The sequence below is a fragment of the Puma concolor genome, chromosome A3, assembly GCF_028749965.1.
Source record: "Puma concolor isolate L17-30 chromosome A3, mPumCon1.1.hap2, whole genome shotgun sequence".
Classification (NCBI taxonomy): Eukaryota; Metazoa; Chordata; class Mammalia; order Carnivora; family Felidae; genus Puma; species Puma concolor.
Genome location: NC_141669.1, coordinates 19155388 through 19181408, shown reverse-complemented (window position 1 = coordinate 19181408; position 26021 = coordinate 19155388). Strand labels below are relative to the sequence as shown.

The 26021-nt window shown below is 37.0% G+C and overlaps 1 protein-coding gene across 5 annotated transcripts in view; it reads left to right on the top strand.

Moving 5' to 3' along the window:
• The window catches only part of ATAD2B (ATPase family AAA domain containing 2B), a 166930-nt gene that overhangs the window by 53613 nt on the left and 87296 nt on the right, over positions 1 to 26021 (top strand). For all 5 annotated transcript variants that reach the window (XM_086700107.1, XM_086700106.1, XM_086700105.1 and 2 more), the window contains 5 exons: positions 3101 to 3199; positions 6365 to 6476; positions 9469 to 9584; positions 11143 to 11317; positions 16004 to 16092. In XM_086700107.1, the coding sequence (XP_086556233.1) occupies positions 3101 to 3199; positions 6365 to 6476; positions 9469 to 9584; positions 11143 to 11317; positions 16004 to 16092 (591 nt within the window). The remainder of the gene's footprint in view (positions 1 to 3100; positions 3200 to 6364; positions 6477 to 9468; positions 9585 to 11142; positions 11318 to 16003; positions 16093 to 26021) is intronic.

The following is a 26021-nucleotide window of genomic DNA, read 5'->3' as shown; positions in this document are numbered from 1 at the left end:
TTAATCCTGAAAGGTCAAAAATCTTGAAATCCTCAAAAGTCAAAAACCAATGAATAGTTTTTACCTTTCTATGAATAATGACAGTGTTTTTCACTGTAGAGCTAAGTAAGGTGCTAGGATTAAATTTCCTTCTTGGTGGATCTTTTTTCACTAACTCTGGCCACTCAGTGGGAAATACTCTTGTATTATTAAATTTATTCATTCATTCAATGATATATATTGCTGCCTTCTCTACTCACCAAGGGTCATTCAAAGCACTGGATGTTAAGAAGTTAGAAGTGTAAAAATCCCTGTTTTCTTGGAGCTTACATTTGAATGAGATAAACTGATGGATATGTAAAATAGTATGTCAGATGGTGACAAGTGCTTGGAAGAAAATAGAGCAGTGAGGGGGAACATTGAGTTCACGGGATAGGGATAGGCGTGGAGGAGATTGTATCACTTTCTGCAGAGCCTGACAGGAACATAATGTATGCAGGGTTTCTTGTAGTGATTCGTGTATGTGGGGAAAAAGGACCCACTGAATTTATCTCCTGATGGTCTTCAAAAATTTCAAGAGTTTTTTTTTGTTTGTTTGTTTGTTTTTTAAACATTCAGGTAGTTTAACAGTTTTCTAAATTTCTGATGATGTGAAAACATTTATATTCTTTTTGTCAAATGACCTCTCCCCTAGTGTCATCTTCCTGTTCCACTTCAGAGGGATTGTTTTCTAGGCCTGCTGCAAAGTGAATATGCTAAAAGTTAATACTGTTTTCATGAGTTGGACCCATTGTTTACTAGATCCCATGTGTTTTTTTCTTTATCATTTCATTTTGTAGGAATGTAATCTCAATAATTTACTAAAAGAATGTGTAGAAAGTAAATTTTGTATCTTTGTTATCTTAAAATGCCTTTTATTTTGATAGCTGGCCAATGGTTTTGTGAATTAAGACAACTCTAAATCCAATACGTTTCCCTTAAACCTTTGAAGTTCTTCACTGATATCTATATCTATATATCTATATCTCTCTATCTCTATCTTTATCTCTATCTCTATCTCTATATCTATGTCTCCACACACAGACACATATATATATCTCCTCTTTGATGTATTGTTGCTGATGAGAAGTCAGTCTGGTTTATTTTGTTGTTTCTTTGTAGATGCACATGTATATGTATATGTATCTTTCTAGGTATCTTAGAGATGTCATCGACTATTTTAATGATATAGTATTCGTTAAATATTATTTTGTTGAGAATGAATTTACCTTGGTACATTTTTTAATTCTTCCATAGTGGTTCTGATTATAAGTCATTTTTTTCTTCAAAAATTCTTTATACATTTTATAAGATTCAGATAGGATGTATCTTAATTGGGAAGTAATTTCTCTCTCTGTAAGCCAGTGTATTATTTTCTTTAGTGTCTGGATTGTTTCTGATTATTTGGGAAAAGAAAAATAAGAGAAAAAGCCAAACTTTCTTTTCCAGTGAGATTCTAATGTAATTTTTAAATCATTGATAGATATTCCCTTAATAGGGACGCAAATTAAATTTGTTGCTTGACTCCATTCCTGCACAACCCTATTTGAAAAATTGTAGACTCCTTCCTTCTTTTTCCTTTGTAGAAGTTGGCATGTTTATACTTCATTAGATATAAACTAGATGAGCTGAAGGATCTTAGTAATATTTGCTGAATAAATGTACTGTAATTCTATAAGTAAATCTACTGATCTAATTAATTATAGATATGATGCTTACAATGTGATTTGTTTATTATTTTTTGTTGTTTCAACTTTTTATTTAAATTCTAGTTAGTTAACATACAGTGTAATATTGGTTTCATGAGTAGACATTAGTAGTGAGTCACTTACAGATAATACCTGGTGTTCATCACAAGTGCCCTCCTTGCTATCCATCACCCGTTTAATCCATTCCCCACCCATCTCCCCTCCAGCAGTCCTAGGTTTACTCTCTATAGCCAACAGTCTCTACAATGTGTTTTTTTTATTTTTTGAGAGACAGAGAACATGTGTATGTGGGTGCATTTTAGTGGGGGAGGGGTGGGGAGAGAAGGAGAGAGAGATTCTTTATTTTTTTAATTAAAACATTTTTTTAAAAAATTTACATCCAAATTAGTTAACATATAGTGCAACAATGATTTCAGGAGTAGATTCCTCAGTGCCCCTTACCCATTTAGCCCATCCCCCCCTCCCACCACCCCTCCAGTAACCCTCAGTTCTCCATATTTATGAGTCTCTTCTGTTTTGTCCCCCTCCCTGTTTCTATATTATTTTTGTTTCCCTTCCCTTATGTTCATCTGTTTTGTCTCTTAAGGTCCTCATATGAATGAAGTCATATAATTTTTGTCTTTCTCTGACTAATTTCACTTAGCATAATACCCTCCAGTTCCATCCACGTAGTTGCAACTGGCAAGATTTCATTCTTTTTGATTGCTGAGTAATACTCCATTGTGTATATATCCCACATCTTCTTTATCCATTCATCCATCGATGGACTTTTGGGCTCTTTCCATACTTTGTCTATTGTTGATAGTGCTGCTATAAACATGGGGGTGCATGTGTCCCTTCGAAACAGCACACCTGTATCCCGTGGATAAATGCCTAGTAGAGCAATTGCTGGGTCGTAGGGTAGTTCTATTTTTCATTTTCTGAGGAACTTCCATACTGTTTTCCAGAGTGGCTGTGCCAGCTTGCATTCCCAGGAGAGAGAGAATTTTAAGCAGGCCCTATGCCTAGCATGGAGTCCCACAAGGGGATTGATTTCACGACTGAGATTATGACCTGGACTGAAATTAATAGTTGGACACTTAACCAGCTGAGTCACCCATGTGCCCTTCTACAACGTGATTTTTTTTTTTTTAAGTTTATTTATTTTTGAAGGAGAGAGAGGCAGAGAGGGAAAGAGAATCCCAATCTGGCTTGGCGCTGTCAGTGCAAATCCTGATGTGGGGCTTGAACTCATGAACCATGGGATTATGACATGAGCGAAATCAGAGTTGGACACGTAACCCACTGAGCCACCCAGGCACTCCATGCAATGTGTTTTTAAAAACAATTTGCTGCTGTATAGTGATTTTAAGGATTTTACTCTCTTTAAATAGGAGAAAGAAGCACGCCATTCATAGTAGTGACACAACTTCTTCTGATGAAGAACGCTTTGAAAGAAGGAAATCAAAGAGCATGGCGAGAGCAAGAAACAGGTTAGTAAATTTTTTTATTGTTACATCCATGGTAGAAAAAAGGAAGAGGAGTTATTTTTATTTATTTATTTTTTTAAGTAGGCTCCATGCCCATCGTAGGACTTGAACTTACTACCTTAGGAACAAGAGTCATATGGTCTAGTTACTGAACCAGCCAGATGCCCCAAGAACAGTTATTTTATTTATTAAAAAATTTTTTTTTCTAACATTTGTTTATTTTTGAGAGAGAGAGAGAGAGAGACAGAATGTGAGTGGGGGAGGCATGGAGAGAGAGAGGAAGACACAGAATCTGAAGCAGGCTTCAGGCTCTGAGCTGTCAGCACAGAGCCCAACATGGGACTTGAATCCACAAACTGCAATATCATGATCTGAGCCGAAGTCGGATGCTCAGCCAACTAAGCCACCGAGGTGCCCTTGAACAGTTATTTTTTGAATGGGATTCTTATCTATACCAGTATTTTGCTAACACCTATATTCAGTACATATTCTCTCTTTTCTCTTCTCTCTTCTCTTCTCTTCTCTTCTCTTCTCTTCTCTTCTCTTCTCTTCTCTTCTCTTCTCATTTATTTATTTATAATCTTTTTTTTAAGTTTATTTATTTTGAGAGAGAGAGAGAACAAGCTGGGGAGGGGCAGAGAGAAAGAGAAACACAATCCCAAGTAGGCTCTGTGCCATTAGTGTAGAGCCTGATGCAAGGCTCAAACTCACAGACTGTGAGATCATGACCTGAGCTAAGGTCATGACTTAACTGACTGTGCCACCCAGGCACCCTACTACATATTTTAGACCAGATTAAGGCACTGATTTGGTTTTTACTTACTAATTTTTTAAAAATATTTTTACTTATTTTTGAGAGAGTAAGAGAGAGAGTGAGTGGGGGAGGGGCAGAGAGAGAGGGAGACATGATTCCTAAGCAGGCTCCAGGCTCTGAGCTGTTAGCAGTGAGCCTGACGCAGGGCCCAAACTCACAAACCATGAGATCATGACCTGAGCTGAAGTCAGATGCTTAAGTGAATGAGCCACCCAGGCACCCCTACTTTAGTAATTCTTAAAATAGATGTCTAACCTTGGGAGAACTTCTCATAAATTATTTACTATGTAACTACTCAGTGAATGTGCAGGAAGGTAAAGGAGGAAGACCCAAAGGGAAGCAGCCAACCCCTCTGGTAGTCTTTTCTTTGGTACCTCTCCTCTAATCCAAATCCATTTAATAAGCCTGATTTTATATAATTTTTTTATTAAAATTTAAAAAAATATTCATTTTTTTGGGAGAGAGAGAGCATGAGCATGAGTGTGGGAGGGGTGGAGAGAGAGGGAAACAATCCAATGCAGGCTACAGGCTCTAAGCTGTCAACACAGCCCAACATGGGGCTCAAACCCATGAACTATGAGATCATGACCTGAGCCAAAGTCAGACACTTAACCAACTCAGCCACCCCTAATGAGGTTGATTTTATTAGATGCTACAATGATTACGGCGCTCGGAGTGAGATTTGGTTTCTAATAGAATCATCTCAGGAGCCCTGGATTTTATTGCAAAATTTGTTTTGTTTCATTGAGTGCCATCTGGTGGTCTTTCCCTAACTAGGGTAAATGACTGGTTACTACATGGTTCACTAAAACCTCAAGAATGTTCGCTGTGGGGCACCTGGGTGGCTTAGTTGGTTAGGCGTCTGACTCCAGCTCAGGTCATGATCTTGAGGTTCATGAGTTTGAGTCCTGCCTTCGTATCTGTGCTGACCCATCAGAGCCTGGAGCCTGCTTCAGATTCTGTGTCTCCCTCTCTCTCTGCCTCTCCCCTGCTTGTGTGTGCGCGTGCTCGCGCGCTCTCTCTCTCTCTCTCTCTCTCTCTCTCTCTCTCTCCCTCCCCCTCTCCTCTCTTTCTCTCAAAAATAAATAAAAACATTTAAAAAAATGAAAAAAGAATTTTCACTGGGTGAAAACCAGTATTTTGTCTAATAAGTAATTAGAACATCAAATTATAATTTATTCTTTAAAATTTGAGTCAATTTTCTAGCTTATACTACTAGAGATAAATTATATTTAGAAAATGTACATTTAGCAAAGTATTTATATAATTTGGTATTATGTATCTATTGTAGAAATACCAAATTTTCAGTTAGTATGTCTTGGAAACAGGTTTGGATCGTCGCAGATTATATGCTGAAAATAATTCCACATGTAGGTGATGGAAAGAAAATGTAAGAGAAAAAAAATAAGTTTATTTTATTTATTAATGTTTATTTATTTATTTTGAGAGAGAGACAGAGCAAGTGGGAGAGGCAGAGAGAGAGGGAGAGAGAATCCCAGGCAGGCTCTGCACTGTCAGCATGGAGTCTGATATGGGGCTTGAACTCACAAACTGTGAGATCATGACCTGAGCCGAAACCAAGAGCTGGGTGCTTAACCAACACCCAGGCGCCCCCAAAATCTAAGTTTAAATAAATTTTTTTTTTTTTTTTAACGTTTATTATTTTTGGGACAGAGAGAGACAGAGCATGAACGGGGGAGGGGCAGAGAGAGAGGGAGACACAGAATCGGAAACAGGCTCCAGGCTCCGAGCCATCAGCCCAGAGCCTGACGCGGGGCTCGAACTCACGGAGCGCGAGATCGTGACCTGGCTGAAGTCGGACGCTTAACCGACTGCGCCACCCAGGCGCCCAAATCTAAGTTTAAATAAAAGAATTTAATGTCTACTTAATCTGAACTATTTTGATACTTGCTTTGGAAATATATTTTTAAGGTAAGTTAAGATTCAGAAATGTGTGTGAAAAGTACATTCAGTTTAGAAGTCATACTTTTTTTGAGGCTGTTTATGTCATCTTTTGGTAACTATCCAAGGTTAAAAGAGGAAGTAGATTATATTTTATTAAGGGTAATAAAATTAATACAGTATAGGATTTTAGGTGGCTAAAGATCTATTTTAAAGGAGTTAAACAGAAGATAAAGGTTAGCTCTCAAGATGTGATCTAGAATTGGTTAGTTTTGAATTAAAGGGAAAGAAATTTCTTTTAATCTTGTAAACTGAGTAGACATACCCATGTAATACCTGAGGAGTATTAATGTGAAACTTAAAAGTTAAATGTTAAACTTTTAAAAAATTTAAAGTTAAAAGTTAATTGTGAAACTTTTAATGCTATCTACTTGAATTTTTATGAATTTCAGATGTTTGCCTATGAACTTCAGAGCAGAAGATTTAGCTAGTGGTATTCTCCGAGAACGTGTCAAAGTGGGTGCAAGCTTGGCTGATGTTGATCCAATGAACATTGATAAATCAGTAAGTTTTGTAAATGTTTTTCTAGAAGTAACTTTAAAAAAAAATTAAGGTTGTTCCTTGTTTCTAAGGCAACACATAATAAAAATAAAAACCCAGATATCATCATTATTAGTGTTTTGATGTATGTGTTTTGGAACCTAGCACTCTGGTCACAGGTGATACTTAAGTCCCCCCCGCCCCCCCGTATCAGTGATACTGGCGTATATAATAAAAATGGGTAGGAAATGAGGCTGACAAATATGGCAAGGCCCATAAACCATGATATGTAGTAGGGTATTGTTGAAGCTGCTTAGATTTCATGATCAGATTTACATTTTAGATGGAGCACTCTGATTCTGATGTAGTTAATGAAGGGAAGCAAGGCTGGCATTAGGGAGACTGGTCTGGAGATAGTTGTAACATAGTAATTTGGAGTAATGGTCATGGTAGGGTAATGATGGAAAGAAGTAGATGGATTTGACAGAATTCAGGAGAGAATTTGGTTGGATGGAATTGGGTGAATTTATTGCTTTTGGGGAATGAAGGAGAGAAACAAGTTGAATGTATGACCTAGGTTTCTGGCTTAAGTGACTGGGTGGGATCTACTCTGATGTAGGGAACATTAGAGAAAATGTTTAGAGGGGTTACGATGATTTAGTTAGTTGTAGACAGGTTTAGGTGTCCATGGCACATCACAAATGGAAGTAACTTGTAGGAAATTAGTTAGGTTTGGCCTTAAGGGGAACTATATGGGCTACAAATTCAGATATGGGTGTCAAATATAAAGATAGTTGAGATCACTATGCGAAGTGGGTTATAGTACCCAGGGAAAGTTTGAAAAGAAAGGCAAGATTTAGAGGATGTCATAGATATTTACTGTTACTAGAATCTTTCTAGGGAGTGTATTTTGGAATAGGTTACTGCCCAACTAAGATCATATTAGATTTTTTTTTGTTCCCGTAAACGTTTCTATATGACATAATTTAACTGATTCTCATATGACAAACTTAAGTTACCAATGGAGTTGTGTATATATTTGAAAATGAAATGTTATCTCTTCTCAATGTGAAGTCATAGGGGAAAATATTTAAATATTTATTTTAACTAGGACTTTAGAGTATTGAATTCCCAGTCTCATATCTACTAGTGTACATTCTCAGAGGACCTTACTTAATATTCTTTGCTTATTTTGTTGACCAGCACCTTACTCTCTTGAATCAGTTAACTTTAGATGTCTCTGCCATTTATTTAGAGTAGTATTTTTAAAAATTTGATATCATATACAAATACGGTTTTTCTTATTTAAACTCTGTGTTTATTTTTCTAGATTACTTAAGTTTTTTTTTTTATCATAGTAACATTTCATTTTGAAACATTTTCAAGTACTGTAACAGAATAAAGATACAGGGGGAGGCGGTTACTGTTAACATTTTGGCAGTATTTCCTTCAAGCACTTTTTTCTGTACAATGTTTTACTCTACAAAGTCTTTTAGGTATTTAAACTGTTATGGACGGGAGGAATAATCTCTCTTGTTTCTTTTTTAAAAAAAAAATTTTTTTTTTTTAACGTTTATTTATTTTTGAGACAGAGAGAGACAGAACATGAACAGGGGAGGGTCAGAGAGAGGGAGACACAGAATCTGAAACAGGCTCCAGGCTCTGAGCTGTCAGCACAGAGCCCGACGCAGGGCTCGAACCCACAGACCGCGAGATCATGACCTGAGCTGAAGTCGGCCGCTTAACCGACTGAGCCACCCAGGCGCCCCTAATCTCTCTTGTTTCTTATGGTAGGTCAGTGTTTCTTAAATCACTTTTTCATTGTTGTCTCCTAAGGAGAGAAATTAAATTTCTATATAGATAAATTAATATTAAAGAATAAGACATGGGGTGCCTGGGTGGCTCAGTTGGTTAAGCATCCAACTCTTGGTTTTGGCTCAGGTCATGAACTTACAGTTTGTGAGTTCGAGCCCCACATTGGGCTCCGCACATAGCCTGCTTGGGATTCTCTCTCCCTCTCTCTCTGTCTGTCCCCCACTTGTTCTCTCTCAAAATAAGTAAATAAATTTAAATTTAAAGAAATTTAAAAAAATGGGGTACCTGAGTGACTCAGTCGGTTAAGTGTCTGACATCAATTTAGGTCATGATCTCACGGTTTGTGGGTTCAAACCCTGTGTCTGGGTCTGTGCTGACAGCTCAGAGCCTGGAGCCTACTTCAGATTCTGTGTCTCCCTCTCTCTCTGCCCTTCCCCCATTCACACTCTGTCTCTCTGTCTCTGTCTCTCAAAAATAAAATAAAAACATGAAAAATATTTTTTTTAATTAAAAAAAAATTAAGACTTGGGGGCACCTGGGTGGGTCCGTAGGTTGAATGTCTGACTCTTGATTCCGGCTCAGGTCATGATCCCAGGGTTGTGGGATCGAGCCCACGTTGGGATCTGTACTAAGTGTGGGGACTGCTTAGGAAATTCTCTCTCTCCCTCTCTCTGCCCTCTCCCCTACTTACATGGGCTCTCTCTCTTTAAAAAAAAAAAAAAAAAAGAGTAAGACTTGGTTTTATAAAGTTGAGCTTTGGAGGGTCTCAAACCATTGTAGTAGCTAAGATGTTTTTCACCCTACTTCTAAATCAGTTTTTGCTCCCTTAGGGACAGTATTGCCTTTGCTGCCAATGCATGTGATAGATGGTATTTTGAAAGGCATTTAAATTATTAGAGTATAAATACAATTTATCATCTCCTCTAGATACCCATTAAAGTGTTAGATTGGACATTAATCTTGTCCTTAGTTACTAGGAGATTAAAGAATGGTAGCTTTATTTAGCTGAACTGAAATGTAAACTTGAATTTTACTGCTGACTTTATTTTTCTGCACTCCAGAAGTGTAATTTTGTGAACTTTATGTTCAACAGTTCCTGCTGAAGGCATGTATTTCTGAATCATAAGACAATCTCATAAATTAAAAAAAATCTTTAGTAGTTAAAATTATTTTATATTGAACTTTTTCCCTTCTTCCCAAGGTGCGGTTTGATAGTATAGGTGGATTGAGCCATCATATTCATGCACTGAAAGAAATGGTAGTATTCCCACTTCTATATCCAGAAATCTTTGAGAAATTTAAGATTCAGCCTCCAAGGTAAGTAATGTCCTAGATGTTTATTATTGTTATTACTGTTAATTTATCAAATTTCAGTTAGTAAATGATTATAAATATAAATATTTCATATGTATTGATTTGATGTGTTCTAGCAAGGAGAATTAGGAATGAAATTTTATTAATTAGGGTTCAAAGGCTGTGGTAGTAAGTGTATCCTTGAAGTTTACATTTCAGCATTTAAATGTCGGGTATAAGATCTAAATCTCTGCGCAGGCCTTGAATATACAAGTGGATTGCCCAAATGGATTTTCCATAATTTGGCCTCCAGATAGCATGGAGTTTGATGCTGTATGTTGTTTAGTCTTTGGAAACACAATTTCAGTTAAGTGTATATGTGACTTGATGCTAGTAGTTTTGAAATGGTAAGCTTTTTTTTTTTTTTTTGATATCCATTTTTATGATCAGATTTTGTTTGATCATGAGATACATAGCTAGGTAGCTATTAGAAAAGGCTGAGAACTTAAGGGAAGTTGGGAGAATAAAATATTCAAGATATACATGTAGACTATTACATTTTCCATCTGTTTCAGGATGTAGAAAATCTTATTAAAGAGTCATCTTTTGTTTGAGCAGATTAAAACTGTGGCTTATAATTCTACAGTGGCTTTTTAAAATCAAAAGCAATGTATTGTTTTTTGTAGGATATAAGTTGAATTTTGAAAATAATTATTACTTTTCCCAAAGTCCTTAAAGTAGCATGGCTGTGGGAGAAACTGAAATAAAATGGAGAGAGAAGCAGAAAGTGTTACAAGTAGAGAGTAATTTTACTTCTTAGGGATGAACAATTTTGTATATTCTTTATAAGCTTGTTTTATACATATATGTGTATATTAAGTTTAAATTTTGCCTTTATTATGCACATATAAACATTTAATATAAACAAAATTATTTAGTAATGCTTTTATATAACTTTTTTCACTCTACAGTGTATTCTAGACACCTTCCCATATCAGTAATGTGTATATTATTCTTTTTGATATTTTAGTAGTATTTTATTTTATAGATATAACAGTATATTATTTATTCCTTATTATTTTTCTAAGTTTTATTTATTTAAGTGTTCTCTACACCCAGTACGGGGCTTGAACTCATAAGCTGAAGCTCAAGAGTCATGCACTTCTCAAACTGAGCCATCTGTGCCTTATTAATAGCATTTAGATTTTTTTTAGTTTTTCACAAATTAGAATTGATCCTTTTTTGAACATTCATTTAAAATCTGTATTCATAATATTTTGAGTATTTATGATGCATTCTAAGATGTGAAATTTCTGGGTCATTGGGAAGACACATTTAAAATTTTGGTTTATCTTGCTAAATAGCTCTCTTCTCTGATTTGCCTACCAAGGTTTGGTCGTTGAGAACATCCTTGAATACTCTCAGCAAAGTGAAATTTGTCTATATACTACAAAGAGCTTTCTCAATATCTAAGAATTGTCATATATTCATTAATAAATTCTATGGGAGGCACTCCTTGTGTATTGGTTATTAGTGGTGGCAGTAACATTACCTTATTCCTATTGATTCTTTTTTCCTCTAGGGGCTGTTTGTTTTATGGCCCTCCTGGCACAGGTAAAACCTTGGTTGCCAGAGCATTAGCTAATGAGTGCAGTCAGGGAGACAAAAAGGTGGCTTTTTTTATGCGAAAAGGAGCAGACTGTCTGAGCAAGTGGGTTGGTGAATCTGAACGGCAACTTAGGCTTCTTTTTGATCAGGTAAGTGACATCACCTAATATGAAAATATTTTCTTTAAAATAGAGTATTTAGGGGACGCCTGGGTGACTCAGTTGGTTAAGCGTCTGACTTCAGCTCAGGTCGTGATCTCATGGCTCGTGAGTTCGAGTTCCATTTCGGGCTCTGTGCTGACAGCTCGGAGCCTGGAGCCTGCTTCAGATTCTGTGTCCATCTTTCTCTGCCCTTCCCCTGCTCGTGTGCTGTCCCCCGCCCCCCTCCAAATATAAATAAACATTCAACAAAAATTTTTTTAAATAGAATATTGAGTGCATTTAGTCTGTAAATATAAACTGTTCACAAGGAGGCATATTTCTAGTAAGTATGTTTAGTTTAGGTTCAGTAATCTGAATTTGTAAACTTTAGATGTATTTAACAGCAGTTTTACTAGTACTAATTTAATGATGTGATGATTCACAAGATATTTATTAAGGTGGTTACTAAGCATATAATACCACGTTAGATGCTTTTGAAAACCCTGGGTATAATTTCATATATCATGAAGTTATAGTCTAATTGAGGAAATGGAACAAGCATAGAAATCTTACAGGGTAGTACATTATTTTCATAAGCTATAAAATATGATGCTGGAAGAATTCTGTAATGAATGCTTTAAAAAGGCAGGGTTAGGTGGGGCGCCTGGGTGGCTCAATCAGTTAAGCATCAGACTTCAGCTCAGGTCATGATCTCACAGTCCGTGGGTTGGAGCCCTGTGTCAGGCTCTGTGCTGACAGCTCAGAGCCTGGAGCCTGCTTCAGATTCTGTGTCTCCCTCTCTTTCTGCCCCTCCCCTCCCCTGCTCATACTCTGTCTCTCTCTCTGTCTCTCTCTCTCAAGAATAAATAAACATTAAAAAAAATTTTTTTTTAAAAAGGCAGGGTTAGGTGACTGAATATCATGTAGGCAGTCTTTTTTTTTTTTTTATCACTGTAACTTTAAAAGTATTATTTCCTCATACTTAATAAAACTTACTCCTGATATAAATTCACTTTTGGTTATTGGAACTAGTGAAGGAAGTCATTCATATTTGACAATGCAGCTTCTATTTCATAACATCTAAGGAAATTACATGAAATTAAAGGAAAGCTTTCGACAAGCAATTTTCAAGCTGCCATTACTTGAGTTGATGTGTTTCAAAGTCTTTTGTAATTGGTAAAGCACTTCAAATATTACTTTTAGTTACTATGAAAAAGTGCCATGTTCTAGATAATGTGAGTAGAAAGGGATATAGTAAAATTTTTGCCTTCAAGGTGTTTAGTGTCTATTGGGAAGTTCAACATGCAGTTGGTCTCTTTTAAGAGTATGTATGGGGGTGCCTGGGTGGCTCAGTCGGTTAAGCATCTGGCTTCGGCTCAGGTCATGATCTCGCAATTCATGGGTTCAAGCCCCGTGTCGGGCTCTATGCTGTGCTGACAGCTCGGAGCCTGGAACCTGCTTCGGATTCTGTGTGTCCCCTTCTGTCTCCCCCTCCCCTGCTCATGGTCTGTCTCTCTCTATCTCTCAAGAATAAATAAACTTAAAAAAAAAAAAAAACAACAGTATGCATGTAGTTAAAATTTTTATGTTATGTGTATTATACTGCAACAAAGCTGTTTAAAATTAAAAAAATATTTTTTTTAATGTTTATTTTTGAGAGAGAGAGAGAGAGAGAGAGAATGAGTGAGAATGAGTGGGGGAGGGGCAGAGAGAGGGAGACATAGACTCTGAAGTAGGCTCCGGGCTCTGAGCTGTCAGCACAGAGCCCAAAGCGGGGCTCGAATCCACGAACAGTGAGATCATGACCTGAGCTGAAGTCAGACATTTAACCGACTGAACCACTCAGGGGCCCCTAAGAATTTTTTTTCAGCAAAGCTTTAATTTATTTTGAGAGAGAGTGCGTGGGGAGGGGCAGAGTGACAGGAAGAGAGAAAATCCCAAGCAGGCCATGCGCTGTCAGTGCAGAGCTTGATGCAGGGCTTACAAACCTTGAGATCATTACCTGAGCCGAAATCAGTAGTCAAAATCAAGAGTCTAATGCTTAACTTCCTGAGCCACCCATGCACCCTCATTATTGTCTGTCTATTTATTTATTTATTTATTTATTTATTTATTTTTATAATTTTTTTTAATGTTTATTTATTTTTGAAAGACAGAAACAGAGTACAAGTGGGGTGAGGGCAGACAGAGAGAGAGGCAGACACAGAATGCAAAGCAGGCTCTAGGCTCTGAACTGTCAGCACAGAGCCTGACGTGGGGCTCAAACTCACAAACCATGAGATCATGACCTGAGCCGAAGTTGGATGCTTAACCAGCTGAACCACCCAAGTGCCCTTCATTATTGTCTTTTTAATTGAAAGAGTCCACATTCCTAAATTGACGTGATCTATGCACTAAATGAAATGATGGCGGTATTATATATTGGCCAAGAGTTTGTTTGGTCTTAGGTGTCAGAAAAATGACTAAGGTCTGACTTTATATTTAGTATGCAACTTGAAATAAATGAAAACATCTGATTTTAGTTGCCTCTTTTATAAAACAGAGGAAAAAATACTGATCTCACTGGACTACTGTGAGATTTCACAGAAAAGAAGTACATAAAGTGCTTGTCACAGTGAAGGGCACAAGATATACTGTACTTTGATATTGTAATTCTGCGAGGCTGTAGTTCTGAAAAACAGCTATGTGTTTCATGTATATAAAAGTGCTGATCAAATCTTTGTTCTTTCTCTCGCTTCAAATACACTTATTTATTTATTTAAGTGATCGATTTACCCACTGTGGGGCTTGAACTCACAACCCAGAGACCCAAAAGTCGCATCTTCTACCGACTGAGCCAGCGGGTTCCCATACTCTTTTTCTCTCAGTATATAATTCTGGTTTTACAGACTTTTTTCTCCTAAAACCTGTTTTGTGATTGAAATGCCCTTCATTTTAAATTATTAGAAAACACTGGAGGTTTAATGCATATCAACCAGGGAGAGATGTGAAATTTGTATCTGGTTTTTAGAAGGTTGTCCTTCCTGTGAACTAAGAATTTGCTGTAAGTAATTTTGAAACATACATAAACTGTACATGAGTAAATTATACAATATAAAGACTTAACATTTGTAATCTAATATTTATATTAAATCAAATTAGGTTGCTGCTACATTTAAGATTTAAGTGAAAAATGACAACTGTGAAAGTAATGGAAGAAAACTCATGATTTGTTCCTAATATCAGAGTAGGGAGAGTTTTAACTATCAAAGAACAGATTCCCTATATACATTTTATTTTTAGATTCTGCATTGCAACAAAATATCATAAGCAAAACCAAAAGATAAATGGTACCCCTTGCAGAAAAATATTTGCATTTCCTTTCATAGAAGTCTTAATTTTTAAAATGAATGGCTCCTAGAAATCAGTAAGCAAAAGAACAATGATCCAATAGAAAAATTGGCAAAGATCTGACCAGAACTTTCATTAAAAAAAGCAGTACAAATGGCTCTTAGAGATATGAAAGTGCTCATTTTTATTGAGAGTAGAAATAAAAATCAAAATGAACTGAGATATTTTTTATTCTAAAATATCAAAGTTTGATAATACATTTTTGGTGAGATTTCTTAAATATTGGTGGTGATCAGTGGAAGGCAATTTGAAAATAACTAACTATATTAGAAATGACGTTTGCCTTTTGAACCACTTTTAGAATTTATTATATTTATGTGTTTATGTCTATATTTATATAAAAGGCCAAATGTTTATTCAGGCATTATTGATAATAGGAAAAGATTGAAAATAGCCTAGGGCCACCTGGGTGGCTCAGTAGGTTAAGCATCCAACTCTTGATTGCTGCTCAGGTCATGATCTCATGGTTCATGAGTTTGAGCCCTGTATCAGCCCCACATCTGCACTGTCAGTGCAGAGCCTGCTTGGCGCGCTCTCTCTCTCTCTCTCTCTCTCTCTCTGTCTCTCTCTGCCCCTTTCCTGCTTATGCTTACCGTCTCTCTCAAAAATAAATAATTAAAAACTTAAAACAAAATAGCCTACATGTCCACACATAGGAGACTAGTTTAATTATGGCACACCATACAGTGGGGCATTTTGTAGCTGTTAATAAAGAATGAGGCAGATCATTGTGCACTTATATGGAAGCTAATTAAAATATATTGCTCAGGGGTGTCTGGGTGGTTCAGTCTGTTGAGCATCCAACTCTTGACTTGGTCTCAGGTTGTGATCCCAGGGTCTTGGGCTCCAGCCCTGAGTCAAGCTCTGTGCTGAGTATGGAGCTTGCTTGAGATTCGTCCTCTCCCTCTCCCCCTCTCTGCCCCTCTCCCACATGTCCACGCTCTCTTTCTCTCTCTCTCAAATAAAAAAAATAATGAAAATATATATAGTTACATAAAATAGACTGTGTTATTTGGTAAAGCAATGTGAATACTTTGTTTAAAATGCATTAAATAAGATAGTATGTTTAAAATATTTGTGTACATACATAAATGACACACACAGAAGGGTAAACAGACTGGGAACAGTAGTTGTCTACTGGGAGAGGCCTTGTGGTTGGAGACTGGGTGGTAAGGAGTTTTCATTTTTATTCTTTCTTAATTACTGCATGTTGTAGCATTTGCTTATATGACCTATTAAGAAAATACAATACTTAAATGTAAAAAATGAGAACTATAAATAACACTTGTTTTCTTTTTATACTAGGCATATTTGATGAGACCTTCTATAATATTTTTTGATGAAATAGATGGATTAGCTCCAGTTCGCTCCAGCAGACAAGATCAGATCCATAGGTAATTTTTCTTAATCAGATTATGTTGGATTCTTTTCAGTCACTGACACAGTAGTTAGCTTTAGCCTTTGGATAAGTGCTAGGAGGCTTACAAAAATGTGAACTGTGTCCTTGAGGAAGACTCCTTTGAGTTAGCTCAAGGGTGAGCAAACTGTAACCTGTGGGCCACTTCTAGCCTTTTGCCTGTTTCTGTAAAGTTTTATTGGAACATAACCATGCGTGTACCTTTCACATGGCTACTTCTGTGCTACAAGAGAAGAATTGAATGAGTAGTTGTGAGAGAAAGATTGTATGGCTTGCAAAGTTTACATACATTTAGTTTCATGCCTTTTATAGAAAAAGTTGCCTAATCTTGAAATTTTAATCTGTGTCATGTATGTATACTAATATTTTGTTCTTTTCCATTTCTGAGTAGTCATCCTTAGTTAGGAAGCGAGGGAGGGACTAAGTGAGGGAGGGAGGGAAAGTATGTATATGTACCACAATTTATTTATTTGTTAATCCATCTGAGGGAGATTTAGTTCACTTCTGTTTTTGGCTGTTATGATAATGCTACTATGAACATTTGCATACACATTTTCGTGTGCACATTTGTTATGATTTCTGTTGAGTAAATACCTGAGAGAGGAATGGCTGGGTCCTATGGTAAGTGTATGTTTAAATTGGCATGGTTTTCCAAGTTTGTTATATTTTATGTTCTTACCTGTAATGTATGAGAACTTGGGTTGCTCCTCATCCTTGCCAACATTTGGTTTTGCTGTTCTTGTTAACTTTATCCATTCTAGTGGATTTATTTTGAGAGAGAGAGAGAGAAAGTGAGAGAGACAGACAGAACACAGGTGTGCAAGGGAGTGGGGGAGGGGGAGAGAGAGAGAGAATCTCAAGCATCCTGACCTGTGGCTTGATCTCCCAAACTGAGAGCCCATGACCTGAGGTGAAATCTAGAGTTGGACACTTAACCGAGGAGCCACCCAGGCACCCCATAGCTTCCCTTGTTATTAACATCTTTCACTAGTGGGTACATTTGTTACAATTGAGGAACATACAGTAACACATCATAAACAAAACCCATAGATTTACCTTAGGGTTCGCCGTTGGTATTGCACATTTTATGAATTTGGACAAAAGTATAGTGACATGTATACATCATTATCATGTCATACAGAGTATTTTCACGTCCCTAAAAATCCTATATATGTATGTTCTACCACTCACCTCCCCTTGCCCTTGGTAACATAGACTTTTTTTTTTAACTGTCTTTATTTATAGTTTTGCCTTTTCTAGAATGCTATATAGTAGGAGTCATACAGTATATAATCTTTTCCAGATTAGCTTCTTTCACTTAGCAATATGCACTTAAGATTCCTTCATGACTTTTCTTGGGTTTTGTTTTGTTTGTTTGTTTTGGGTTTAATTTTATTTTTTCCCCAGATTATTAAAATGGAAGCTTAGAGTTTTTTTGATTGAAACTAATTCTTTTCTAATATAGGCATTGAAAATTGTAAGTTTTCTGGGGCGCCTGGGTGGCGCAGTCGGTTAAGCGTCCGACTTCAGCCAGGTCACGATCTCGCGGTCCGTGAGTTCGAGCCCCGCGTCGGGCTCTGGACTGATGGCTCAGAGCCTGGAGCCTGTTTCCGATTCTGTGTCTCCCTCTCTCTCTGCCCCTCCCCCGTTCATGCTCTGTCTCTCTCTGTCCCAAAAATAAAAATAAACGTTGAAAAAAAAAGAAAATTGTAAGTTTTCTTTTAAACACTGTTTAGCTGCATCCCACATTTTTTGATCTCTTGTATATTCACTGTCATATACTTCAAAATAATTTCTAATGTCATTTTTTCTGACACAATGATTAGTAGTGTGTTTAGTTTACAAATTGTAGGTTTTTTCTTGATTATCTTATTATTTCTTTCTAATTTAAGTTTATTGTGATAAATTTTTTTTACTGAATTTTTTTGGGTCTAATTATTCTTATTTGTTGATTTATTTATTTTTGAGAGAGAGCACATGAGGGGCAGAGAGAGGGAGAGAGAGAGAATCCCAAGCAGGCTCCATGCTATCAGTACAGAGCTTCACACAGGGCTTGAACCCACAAATCATGAGATTGTGACCTGAGTTGAAATCAAGAGTCAGATGCTTCACTGACTGAGCTACTCAGTTGCTCAACTTTTCATTTTTAAATCTGTTTTCATCTATGTTCAGTGTAGACTTCTCATGCTTTTTGTTCAGGACATTTCTTGTATTAATTTACTATAAACTTTTCTGTGTCATTATATTTACAGTGTTTTTGTAATCTGACACTCTTTTGATTTATTTTGATGATATAGTCTGTAAATGTTTCTGTAATTACCTGTTCGGATTGGAGGACAACCTTGTTTTCTATTTGTGTCAGTTGTTTTCCTTTTCTATTTCTCCTTTCTTGCCTTAAAATTTTTTTTTTTAAAGTTTATTTATATTTGAGAGAGACAGCGAGCGAGTGGGGCAGGGGCAGAGAGATGGAGACACAGAATCTGAAGCAGCCTCCAGGCTCTGAGCTGTCAGCACAGAGCCTGATGCAGGGCTTGAACCCATGAACTGTGGGATCATGACCAGGCTGAAGTTGGATGCTTACCGACTGAGCCACCCAGGCACCCCCATATGACTATTGATAAAGTTAAATTTATCATCTTGATGATTGTTAGCTATTTGTCCATCTGTTCTTTGTTCTGTTTTTTCCTTTTTGTTCTTTCTTCCTTCAATTAATTGAATATTTTTTTTAACGTTTATTTTGAGAGAGTGCGTGTGCTTGTGAGTGGCGGAGGGGCAGAGATTGAGGAGAGAGAGAATCCCAGGCATGCTCTGTGCTGTCAGCTCAGAGCCAGAGGCTCAATCCCATGAACTGTGAGATCAAGACCCGAGCCAAAATCAAGTATCGGGTGCTTAACCGACTGAGCCACCAAGGCACCCCTGAATATTTTTTTTATGCTTCCATTTTACTTCTTTTGTTAGCTTGTTACATTTTATTATTTTCATGGTGACTTTAAGGTTTACAGTATATGTCTTTACTTTGTCATCATCTACCTTCAAGTGACAACATGCCATTTCACATATGGTAGAAGACCTTAAAATAGTATGCTTGCATTTCTGCTTTCCTGTGCTATTGCTGTCATACTTTTTTTTCCACTACACATCCTTTTGAAGAGATTTAAATAATAATCCTAATAACCATCATTATCCTTAAAGATTCATTGATGTAGTTACCTTCCTGATGTTCCTTGTTTTGTAGCTATCTCTGTTTCCATGTGTTATAATTCTTTCTGCCTACATTAAAAAAAATTTTTTTTAACGTTTATCTATTTTTGAGACAGAGAGAGACAGAGCATGAATGGGGGAGGGTCAGAGAGAAGGAGACACAGAATCTGAAACAGGCTCCAGGCTCTGAGCTGTCAGCACAGAGCCCAACGTGGGGCTCGAACTCACGGACCGCGAGATCATGACCTGAGCTGAAGTCGGCCACTTAACCAACTGAGCCACCCAGGCAGTTTTTTAAAAAATTTTTACATGTTAATTGATTTTTGAGAGAGAGCATGAGTGGGGGGTGAGGGGGCAGAGAGAGAGGGTGACACAAAATCTCAGAAGCAGGCACCAGGCTGTGAGCTGTCAACACAGAGCCTGATGTGGGGCTTGAACTGAACTCACAAGCCATGAGGTCATGACCTGAGACAAAGTTGGACGCTTAACCAACTGAGCCACCCAGGTGCCCCTGCCTCTGTTTCTTACAGAGTAGGTCTGCAGGACATAAATTGTTTCACCTTTTCCATGTCTGAAAAAGTTAACTTTTTTTAAGAAAGCAGTTCTATTTAGTTTTATTTTACATATCAGTTCACTGATATATAAATATCAATATTTAGTTTATCAATAAAACTGTAACAGTTTTTTTTAAGACTTCTTTTTTAAGTAATCTCCACATCCAGGATGGGGCTTGAACTCACAACCCTGAGATCAAGAGTCGCTCACTACTGACTGAGACAGCCAGGTGCCCCATAACAGTTTTATATATTTTATATATAATATATATATATATATATATTAGATATATGTGTGTATATATATATATATATTACATTTTTTTACATATATATTACATTTTTTATATATTTCATTTCAAGTATAAAATGCAGTGATTTTTTATTTTTTTATTTATTTATTTTTTTTTTTAATTTTTTTTTTTTTTTTTTCAACGTTTATTTATTTTTGGGACAGAGAGAGACAGAGCATGAACGGGGGAGGGGCAGAGAGAGAGGGAGACACAGAATCGGAAACAGGCTCCAGGCTCTGAGCCATCAGCCCAGAGCCCGACGCGGGGCTCGAACTCACCGCGAGATCGTGACCTGGCTGAAGTCGGACGCTTAACCGACTGCGCCACCCAGGCGCCCCTGCAGTGATTTTTTAAAGCAGCTTTTTAAGTTCATTTATTTTGAGAGAGGGAGAGAGCACGAGAAGGGGAGGGGCAGAGAGAGAGGGGCGGGAGAATCTTAAGCAGGCCCCATGCTCAGCATGGAGCGTTATGTGGGGCTCGATCCCATGACCACAAGATCATGACCTGAGCTGAAATCAAGAGTCAGTTGGATGCTTAACTGAGCCTCTCAGGCACCCCTAAAATGCATCATTTAAAATGATTTTAAAAATAACTATACCAAGTGGTACAACATTAGAATAAAGCAATTTTAGAACATTTTTCTTCCCTCTGTAAGATCCACCATGTCCATTTGTAGTAAATCCTTGTTTTCCCCTCCAGCCAACCAGTAATCTAATCTCTGTCTCTATAAAATTGCCTCTTGTGAACATTTCATGTGAATGGGATCACACAGTATGTGGTCTCTTATGTCTCGTTTCTTTCAGTGAGTATGATGGTTTAGTGGAGCATCCATGATTTGCCATGTGTTGCTGTTTTTTTCCTTTTTTTTGCTGAGTAGTACCCATTGTATGGATAAGGCACACATAGGATATATATTTAGATTGTTTCCAATTTGGGCTGTTATGAATAATGCTGCTGTGAACATTCATATGTAAGTCTTTGTGTTCACATATATTTTCATCTCTTTTGGGTAGATACCTAGGAGTGGAATTGCTGGGCTGCGTATCTTTTTCCTCTAACTGCTTTTAATTTTTAACTGTTAATTTCTAACTGTTTTCTGCTTTATTGCTTGTTTTGTGCAGTTTGTTTAATGATATTCCTTGGTAGCGTTTTCTCCATTTATTTTTTTTCTCATTCTTGAATTGAGCTCCTGACATATGTGAGCTTCTAGTTTTCATCATAGTTTTAATGTTTTTGGCCATTATTTCTTAAAATATTTATCTGTCTCCCTTGTTTTTGTCTTTCCTGTCCTTGTGGTCCTCCAGTTATAAGTTGCTTGATCTTGTCTCACAGTTCACTGATGATAAGTTAATTTTGACTTTTTAAAAAAAATTTTATTTTTTAACTAATCACCACGCCCAACATGGAGCTCCATCTCAACAATCCTGAGATCAAGAGTCGCATGCTTTACCTACTGAGCCGGCCAAGCACCCCTAAGTTTGCTTTAAACTATCTCTTCAGTGTTTCATTTTGGGAAGTTGCTTTGCTCTTTTAGTCAACTAATTTTTTAAAGTGTTTAATCTGTTCTTTGTCTGGTTCATTATATTTTTCATCTTACATATTTTTATTTTGATCTCTACAGGTTCTGTGTGGGTCTGTTTTGTATCTTCTGTAGAAAAATATAAGAAACTTTTCAACATTTGGAATATCTTTATAATGACTACTTTAATGTCCTTATCTGCCAATTCTAACATCTTAGTTTGGGGTTGATTTTATTTGATTAATTTTTATTATACACTGTATTTTCTGGCAATTTTATTGGATGCCAGACATAAATTTTGCCTTGTTGAGTCCTAGGTAGGATATTATAAATAAATATTCTTGAGTTTTTTGAGGGGACACCGTTAACTTACTTGAAAACAGTTTGATTCTTTTGAATCATGCTTTTAAGAGTTGTTATGTGGATCTGGAGCAGTCTTCAGTGTAGCTAACTATTCCCCACTAATGAAGGAGGGTCCTTGTGTGTATTACACACAATGACCTGTGAATCATGAGGTTTACCAATCTGGCTTCTGGGAGCTGGCAATACTCCTGGTTCTTTGTGAGTATAAAATACTGTTACTGGGGCGCCTGGGTGGCGCAGTCGGTTAAGCGTCCGACTTCGGCCAGGTCACGATCTCGCGGTCCGGGAGTTCGAGCCCCGCGTCGGGCTCTGGGCTGATGGCTCAGAGCCTGGAGCCTGTTTCCGATTCTGTGTCTCCCTCTCTCTCTGCCCCTCCCCCATTCATGCTCTGTCTCTCTCTGTCCCAAAAATAAAATAAACGTTGAAAAAAAAAATTAAAAAAAAAAAAAAAATAAAATACTGTTACTTCTAGTCGGGAAAAATACTGTTTTTTCCCGAAGCTGTGAGTGATTTCTTCACATGCGTGCAATATTTAGCTGAAGTCTGGAGAGGCCCTGTGGCTATTTCTTAAGTTTTCTTTCTGTGCAGTGGTTTCTTCTCTGGTACTCTTTTTGGTGAACTCTAAGTCCTCTTGGGGTGCTTGGAATCTCAGCTTTGTCTCTTGTACTTACTGAGTCAGTCAGCTGATTCCCACCAGGATTCTATGTCCCCTACATTACAGCCTAGAAGTAGAAAGCCATTAATTGGATCATTCTTCCTGTGCTTTATAATACGTGGTTTTTCTCTTGCTGCTTTGAATATTTGCTCTATAGCTTTGGTTTTTAACAGCTTAGTGGTGTTATGCCTCTCAGTATGGGCTTTGTGTTTACTCTTATTTGTGGTTATCATGTGTCTGCTAATTTGTCTTTTTTTCAATCTTTTTGTCTCTTCATCTTGTGTAATTTTTATTCATCTGTCTTCAGTCAGTCATTACTTTTTCCTTTGTCATGTCCATTTTGCTGTTTCGTCCAGCCAACACATTTTTTTTTCAGAAATTATTTTTCAATTGTAGAACTTACATTTAATTATTTTTCATTATTTATATTTTTCTAGTATGATTTTTACGCATTTAAACATATTTTGTGGGGCGCCTGGGTGGCGCAGTCGGTTAAGCGTCCGACTTCAGCCAGGTCACGATCTCGCGGTCCGTGAGTTCGAGCCCCGCGTCAGGCTCTGGGCTGATGGCTCAGAGCCTGGAGCCTGTTTCCGATTCTGTGTCTCCCTCTCTCTCTGCCCCTCCCCCGTTCATGCTCTGTCTCTCTCTGTCCCAAAAATAAATAAAAACGTTGAAAAAAAAAAATTTAGAAAAAAAGAAGAAAAGGAGAAAAAAAGGAAAAAAATAAACATATTTTGTTTTACTTCATCGAGGTTAGTGATCGTTGCTTTAAAATCCTTTTGTGTTAGCTTCTTCAACATCTGGTTTCATCTCACTGTTAGGCCTGCTTGATTTTCTTTTCTCATTGGTTCTTCATTTGTTGGGCAATTTGGATTGCATCCTGGATATTATTAATGTTAGTTTATGAAGGCTTTGGATTTTATTATTTTCCTTTTATGCATAATATTTCCTTTGTTTTATAGATGATTTTCTGTTTTAGGCTTGAACTACAGAGCTGGCAGCTTTGGCCTCCTTTCAAATGTTTTATCTGTGGCTGGTTTCTTTGCCCTCTGCCTTTGTTTGTTAGGGGTCATTTAGAGATGTGGGCAAATAGAATTTGGAGATGTCTTCACCTGTTCTTGCTCTTGTGGGATCTCCCACACTCTTTTCTGAACTCTCAGGTTGGAAAGCTAAGGGGTTTCCCTACATCATCTTCCTCACCTGCCTCACTATACTTAGCCCTGTGCTGAAAGCCAGAGAGAGGGGGGAGCTTGCTCTCTGTATGTTTTCCTTTTCTCCAAGTGACCATGAACTTCCAACAGAGCCTCTGTATCTCTGTTTACTCACCAGTTCCTTCAAGTATATGTTTATGTATTACTATGTACAGGTTTTATAGTTATTTTCTGAAGTAGAGTAAGGGATCATCTGGCAAAGTCTTCATCCATCAAACTTGGAAGGGGAACCTTTGAGATCCAAGTATGCAGGTTTTAAGTTCTAGAGTAATTACTAATAGAAACATAATTTCTAAACTGTTAGTAAGGGGGAATAGAATAACAGAAATATCAATCCAGATGGAATGAAGAAGGGGAGGGGAATCATAGAACTAGTGTGAGAAACAGCACAACATGTAATTGTAGGTTTAAACCCAATTATATAAAAAATGACGTGAAATGTAAAGGGACTAAATGTTCTTTATATTATTAAAAGATTTTTTTAAAATGTTTATTTTTGAGAGAGAGACAGAGTGTGGGGAAGGGGCAGAGAGAAGAGGAAGACACAGAATCTGAAGCAGGCTCTAGGCTCTGAGCTGTCAGTGCAGAGCCCGATGCAGGACTTGAACCCATGAACTGTGAGATCGTGACCTGAGCTGAAGTCGGACGCTTAACTGACTGAGCTGCCCAGGTGCCCTAAATGTTCGTTATAAAAGACAAATTTGTCAGACTGGGGAAGACCAAAATTTGATGACATTTTGTTTATAAGAGACATATCTATGTGTAAAAAAAGATATAGAAAGATTCCAAGTAAAATTGTGGGGAAAGGCATGCAAAACCTCAGTTATGAATATTCATAGCAGTGTTATTCATAATAGCCAAAACATGGAAATAACCCGTATGTCCATCAACTGCTGGATGGATATATAAAATGTGTTATATCCATACAATGGAATATTATTCCACTTTGAAGAGGAATGGGTGTACCCTGTACAGGTAGATGTAACATGAATGAACCTCAAACACTTAATGCTAAGTGAAGTAATTCATACATAAGAGGTTACATGTTATATGGTTTTATTCATATAAAATGTCCGTAATAGTCATTTAGTAACAATTTAGAATTTGTAATTCCCTAATGACTGTGTTTCCAAATTGTATAAAACAAAAATTGACAGATCTGCAGAGTCCAATTGACAGTCATTGTGAGAGATATGTGCCTCTGAGTAGTTAAAAGACCAAATGAGGAAAAAAAAATATGTCAATGCCCTATAGATTATTTGAACAACCTTATTTTATGATCTAGTGGGTATACTTACCTGAGACAAATATAGAATGAACACTGTTTTCAAACATACACAGGATTTATAAAAATTGATCATATATTGTGTCTTAAATCATAACTAATTTTCAAAGTTTAGTGATATACAGAATATAAGAAACAAATAACAAAAAGATATAAGAGAATTTTGTTTGCTGTTAAGAGCTGTTACTCTAATTCAGTGTTACTAGTAAACAAAAAATAGCAAACAATATGAACTTGAAACAAAGACGTATAGATATCAACAAATCAAAAGTTGCTTCTTTGTAAAAACTAATAAAATTAACAAACCTCTGGCATGATTGGTCAGGACAAAAAGGAGACCTTGATACGCAATATTAGGAATGCAAAATGTGATGTGTCAGATTCTTTAAGCATTAAAGGTTAAGGGGATAAACGCATGAACTTAAGAGGTAAATGTGTAAAACTTTTAGGAACAAACCTATGGGAAAATCTTCATGACTTGTATATGAATGTTCATAGCTGTTTTGATAATAGTCCCAAATTAGGAACAATCCACATGGCCATCAGCATGTGACTCAGTAAACAAATTTTGGCACATCCATATAATGGAATATTGCTTAGCCATAAAAAGGAAGAAACTATTAGTAAACCAACAGTGTGGTGAATCTCAAAATAATTATGCTCAGTGAAAGAATCCGGAAAAAAAAGAGTATTTAGTGTGCGATCCCATACATATAAAATTTTAGAGAATGCAAGCTAATCTGTAAGTAAGAACACAGATCAGTTGTTGCCTGGGTATTGGATAGAGGTCAAGGAAGGGCTGTAGGGATGGATTACAAAGGGACA